Genomic DNA, 5,478 nt, shown 5'->3' with positions numbered 1-5,478 from the left:
CAACCCCTGTTTTAATACTTTCTTTTCTCGAATTCTTCCCCCCTCGGAGATCATCGCTATTTTTTTTTTTTTCTCAAGTCCCGCGAGTTTCGAATTCTCACGATTCAACAGCTTATTTAACAGCTTCTTTAAATTTCAAAATTAGAATCTTAATATGAGCTTTGTAAATTTTCGACCTGCGTTATGTCGAGGTTCATTCCTCCTCATCGCTCCTCCATTTTTTTTCAAGTTTCGAATTCTTATGATTCAACTTCAATCTTAATCTTAACACGAATCTTCGTTTTACTCGAGTTGCTTCGAGGTTGATCGAAAGATCCTACCTCCCGACTGATTTCTCGAAATCACCCAACTCAGAACCGGTGAATCAACCTGCCTCGACACGGCCTGTATAAGAAGCGGATCTTCCTCCTTTACATATTAACAAGCCTATCTTTTTGTTGCGTGTCCCGTGTGTACGAGCGCAACCTACGTTCTCTCTTCGCCCTCGACCCCGTTAATCGTCCCATCTCTCATCCGCTCATCCGCTATTTTGTATTGATAGGTGTGGCGCGCGCCCTCACCAGATGGGAAATTTACGAGATCCTCGAGTCGGCCCTCGGTGACTCGCGGTCGGGGAAAGCGTGCCTTTTGAGGGCGATCTGCGAGGCTTCCGCGTCGCCTTTCGACGGAGTTCACGGCCTCGCCTCCCAGCTCGTCCATCTTCTCCTCACGTGAGTATCCGACCGATCCTCTGAACGGGCGATGAACCCATCGAACCCGTGCGATCGCTTGCTCGTCTCGACTCTCCTTTCGCCGATCTGATTACATTATATGGAGAATATTAAATTATCCTCAGATTATTCTCGATTTCGTTCCAGCTTTTAGGAACGTCGGAGCGGGGAATATTAATTTTTTTCGATGAAATACGTATCACGTGATATCTTTAATTGAATTTTTTCTTATCGATTCTAATAATTTCCAATTGGTCTAGTTTCTAATTCGTGTATAGAAGTATCTATGCGTAATTGGCAATCGAGTGTATATATATTCAACGAACAACTATTATTCAACAGTGGTGTGTAAACGAAACGGTCGATTTAATTTTCGACGAAATTCATTTGGGGGATTATTGTGTAAATTTAAATAACTCGAGGCGATCGATTAATTTTCCCGTCGCTTTTCAGACCGTCGACCACCTCCGAGGCCTTGAGGACCGACTTTGATCGAGTGTATCACGCCGCTGAAATTATGGGCCGACGAGGGATCGACTCCTGCGATACTATATTTCCCGAATGCGAGGAGAGCCCCCTGGATTACTTCACCGAGGTCCACCAACGATTCGGCTAATACGCTGTTTCGAATAATATTCGATCGATGGAACAATAAACTCGACTCCGCTCTACGCTCCAACTTTATCCCTTCCCTTCCCTCTCGCCCAAATCCAAAACATTTTTCCGTCAACCAATTTTCCTAGCCAATCGATTTAATCAACGATTAAAAGTTTCGTTTCGTAATTTCGGATTTTCGATATTACACTCCGTGAAATGAGACAAACGAATACTCTTTTTCCTGCCAGAAAAGAAGCCCTCTTTCCAGTCAGCAGTGGTCGTCGTACGCGTTAACTCGTCGGGGGAGGATGGAAAATGGAAAATGGCGGGGAGGAAGAGAAGGAGGAAGAGGAGGAGGGTTGCGGCTGAAACGAAACACTGTATCGAAAGCCGGGGAGTAATTTATGTGCGCCGATGTCGTACGATATTAGAAATATCAAGGGAAGAAAAGGGCGCGCGAATGGCGGCGGGTGGAGAGCCTCGGGTCTAGCAGGGATCGAGAGGAAGAAAGAGGGGGAGGGGGAGTTCGCGTGGCGAAACGTGACGCAGTTATCCGCCGTTATTGGCAGTTCTCTCGTTCAATAACAGGTACACGTAAAGAGAAAATACTCCGGTTGAAATTTATAGAGGGTGTAGAGAGAGCGGGGCAGGGGAGGGGAAAGGAAAAAAAAATGGCCCGTGACGCTGGTGACCGAGAGAGAAACCGGTGGAGAGAGAGAGAGGGAGAAGAAAAGGGAGGGAGGGGAGGTAGAAGGAAGAGGACGGTTTTTCCAGGGCAAAGCCATTCGTGGTAATTAACACGAGCCGACAATATACGATTTTACTTCCGCATCGTTACAACGCCACCGAGGCCGAAACCTTTGAGCTCTTGCAGGACTATCCTCCCCCTCTCCCCACTCCTGTTCCAGTCTCTGTTCTCTTTTTTTCTCTTCCTTTTCTTTTTTATCTCCAAACTCGCTCCGCGTTCCACGCTCGGTGTACACGGTTAATTGGCGATAATTCGCGATGCGTGGAATCGAGCTCGTCAACCGGCATTTCGGTTTAACGAACGCATTGTTATTTGGACGACATACCGAACCGGTTTCGTCCAAAAGATTTTCGAATTTTTCGCACTTTTCTCCGATCTTTGAACGGAAGGGAGGGAACGGAGAGGAAGGACATCGCTCCTCGAAAGATCCTCGCTTTCGATTCGAACGGGGCGGTCGTAACGCAGGGGAAAAAGAGAGGTCAGACGCGGTCAGAGAATGGAAAACGATAAATAGTGTCGAGCAATCGGGCAAGCTACGAAGCAATAAATTTCACCGTGGAGAAAGTTGAGACAAGCTTGGAGGAGGAGGGGGAAAAAAAAAAAAAAAAAAAAAAATTGTAGTATATTTGAGTTATAGTATATAGGGTGTTTTTTTTTCTTTTTAGTTGAAAAATTTCGAGAACTCTGCCCATATATTAACCTTAACTAAAATTCCAAATCCTCTCCCCCGCTCTCCATATATTAACCAGTCGAGGAAAACTCGGTTGACGCGTTTCCTTTGTTTCAGGAGTTTTCTTTCCCGCTCGAAAGGTAAAACTCGTCGAGCCGCGCCATTTACAAGTCGATAGCCATTCGGATTAATTAGCATTGCAACGGGATAAAGTTTCGAGAACGGTTTCGGCACAGGAAACTGACCCTAGAGGAAAAGTTGGAAAAAAAACTCCCCCTTCTCTATCTGTGTATTTCGCGCGTAATTTCACGACTATCGTTCCCTCTATGTTTCGAGATACAATTTCCACTTTAAACTCTAAACTCTAAAATTCTCTAAAAGAAATCTCGAAAAATATTTTCGTACGAAATTTGTATTATCTTGTGTTCGTCGATTCGATGCAAAATGCACTTCATACCTTCGTTAAATTACAAATTACAAAATTGGCGAACAACGTTCGAAACACGTCCAGCATCCGAGCGTATATGAAACATCGACGAGACTGGCGATCCAGCGATTTAATCGCAGTTCGTACAACTCGGCAACCTCCGTTTCCAACCGCCNNCTCTCTCTCTCTCTCTCTCTCTCTCTCTCTCTCTCTCTCTCTCTCTCTCTCTCTCGGTCGACGAGGAGAGAACGACGAGGAACGAGCTTTCGATTTCCGGATCGGACGTCTCGGCCAGCCGGATAAGGAGCAGGACAAATGGATACCGTTTAACCCAGATAGATAAAAGGCAGGGGTATGCGTTCGGTTCACGTGGTTACGTTTCACGAGGAAAAAGATTCGTGTATATGTAACGGAGGATGAATTTACGGAGTTGGAAAGGGGTTGCGATTCGATTTAATGACGGAAGATCGTAGCTCCACTGTTCGATTCGACCAAGAATCATTTGAAGTTACTTGGATATATATATATATATATACACACACATACATCACGAAACCTTTTTCTAAAATTTCACCGGATCTCCTTGTTCCACCAACTCCTCCCCCTCTTCCGGTGAATCGAAGGAATCTAGACCAGGTCGGAACTTTCGTGTGGGTTTTATTGCGCGGATGGCCGTTGATTTAAGCGCAGCCCCAAAAGTTTCTTCATCGTTGAAAATGTACTCACTCGCGGAGCAGTAAGTTTAACCGCCTTAAAAATCTCGAGAGAAACCCAGAAATTCTCCGCGCGCGATTTTCGCGCGAAGGAGAAAGCGATCGAAATAAATCTAGCCAAAATATCGATTGAATTTATCCGCTCCGCTCGCGACCTCTGTCTCTCTACTCCCTGTAATCTTCCTTTTTCTCCTCCTCTTCGCGCACTTTCGAGCCTCCTCCTTCGAGCCTCCTCTCGAATCTTCGAAAAGTGGACGAGAAGGAGGAGAAGAATGCGAAATTTCAAAACGATTTGCTTGGACGAGAAGAGCACCCGAATCGCTCGTTAACCAACAGTCCCGTTACCAAAGTGTTCTCGTCGGATTAACATTCGTCCTGTGCGAATCGAACGAATGGACGAGCACACTGGGGCCACTTACCTCCACCTCTCGATCAATATTTACACTCGTCATTCGTTGTACCCGAGATACAAAACGGTACCATCCCATCCATACGTTCGAGTTTTCGAAGGTGGTCGAATGCTCGACTCTCTCGCGTCGAGATCTACAACCAGTCGGTCCGTTCGAGCTCGTCGACAGAACGAACGAATCGCTCGGGGGGCCTGGAGAACTGCCGCGCCGCAACGGGATGACTGGGACGAGGTTGTCCTCGGTGGTGTTCCTCGCCCTCGTTTCCCTGTCGCCGTGTCTGGCGCAGAGGCTCGAGGACGACAAGGACGATTTCACGGAAACGAACGAGGAGGCGACCGGCCTGTTGGAAAGTCCCTCGCGGCGACCAAGAGCTCTCGCTTTCCCCAAAAACTCCCAGCTTCTGGTACGTACAAAAACCGCGGTTAAGATCGACGAAGGCTAATGAACCGATCGAGGAGGAGTCGCTCAAGTGTTCGCGATCCGTTTTTTTTTTCTCCCCTTTCCTTTTCCATCATGCTCGAGGGAAAATTCGAACGATTCCTCCGATCCACCTTTTTCCTCTCGTTCTACGCTTGATTGAAAAAAATTCCGTGGAAGATATACTCGAGATATCATGGATTTGTGTTTTTTTTTTTCTTTTTATATTTCTATTCGAAGGAATCGCGACGATATATTCGCGCCGAGCATGTCGAATACGCTCGATTATTTGGAATGAGAAAATATACCGGGAACAGTTCACAGTAACCGGCCGCTTCTTGAATAATTCCCAGCCACGCCACATGTCCGAGGCTCATCCAATTTTCCGTCCACCGTGTTTGGAAACGGTCGTCCTTCGGATTACAACCTGCCCGGGTCGATAGGATGAACAGGGCCGAGATCGGGATAGTAGTTGCAGTTGCCGCGCACCAACTACCTGGATTTTCCACGATCCGGCTCACCACCTTCGCGGTATACCGAATCAAATGAATTCCACATAGGATAACTTTCCTGTTAAATAATCTCTCTCCTATCTGGAAACTCTCGAGACAAATCGGTCAAAAATTCTTCTCTTTCTTTTTTTCTGTTAAAAATTACATAAGGGGAGGGGGTGGAGATAATAACAATAAGAGGGGAAACCTGTGTGCAACGATTTCCATCTTCCATATCCCGACCCGATCCGATTCGATACCAGGCCTGACCTTTCAGGGCTCATCCAATTTCTGC

The 5,478-nt window shown here is 46.5% G+C and overlaps 2 protein-coding genes across 3 annotated transcripts in view; both read left to right on the top strand.

The window, feature by feature from the left end:
• Positions 1–1,383, top strand: part of LOC102676587 — a 30,468-nt gene extending 29,085 nt beyond the window's left edge. For both annotated transcript variants that reach the window (XM_006609986.2, XM_031515353.1), the window contains exons 4-5: positions 542–710; positions 1,164–1,383. In XM_006609986.2, the coding sequence (XP_006610049.1) occupies positions 542–710; positions 1,164–1,326 (332 nt within the window). In that variant the 3' untranslated portion in view covers positions 1,327–1,383. The remainder of the gene's footprint in view (positions 1–541; positions 711–1,163) is intronic.
• A 3,085-nt stretch (positions 1,384–4,468) lies between these two features.
• Positions 4,469–5,478, top strand: part of LOC102675985 — a 27,143-nt gene continuing 26,133 nt past the window's right edge. The window contains exon 1 of the mRNA XM_006610102.2: positions 4,469–4,678. Coding sequence (XP_006610165.1) covers positions 4,493–4,678 — 186 coding nt within the window. The 5' untranslated portion in view covers positions 4,469–4,492. The remainder of the gene's footprint in view (positions 4,679–5,478) is intronic.

The sequence above is a fragment of the Apis dorsata genome, unplaced genomic scaffold (assembly GCF_000469605.1).
Source record: "Apis dorsata unplaced genomic scaffold, Apis dorsata 1.3 scaffold_68, whole genome shotgun sequence".
NCBI classification, from domain to species: domain Eukaryota; kingdom Metazoa; phylum Arthropoda; class Insecta; order Hymenoptera; family Apidae; genus Apis; species Apis dorsata.
The sequence above is the reverse complement of the archived record's forward strand: the minus strand, read 5'-3'. Positions and strand labels throughout refer to the sequence as shown.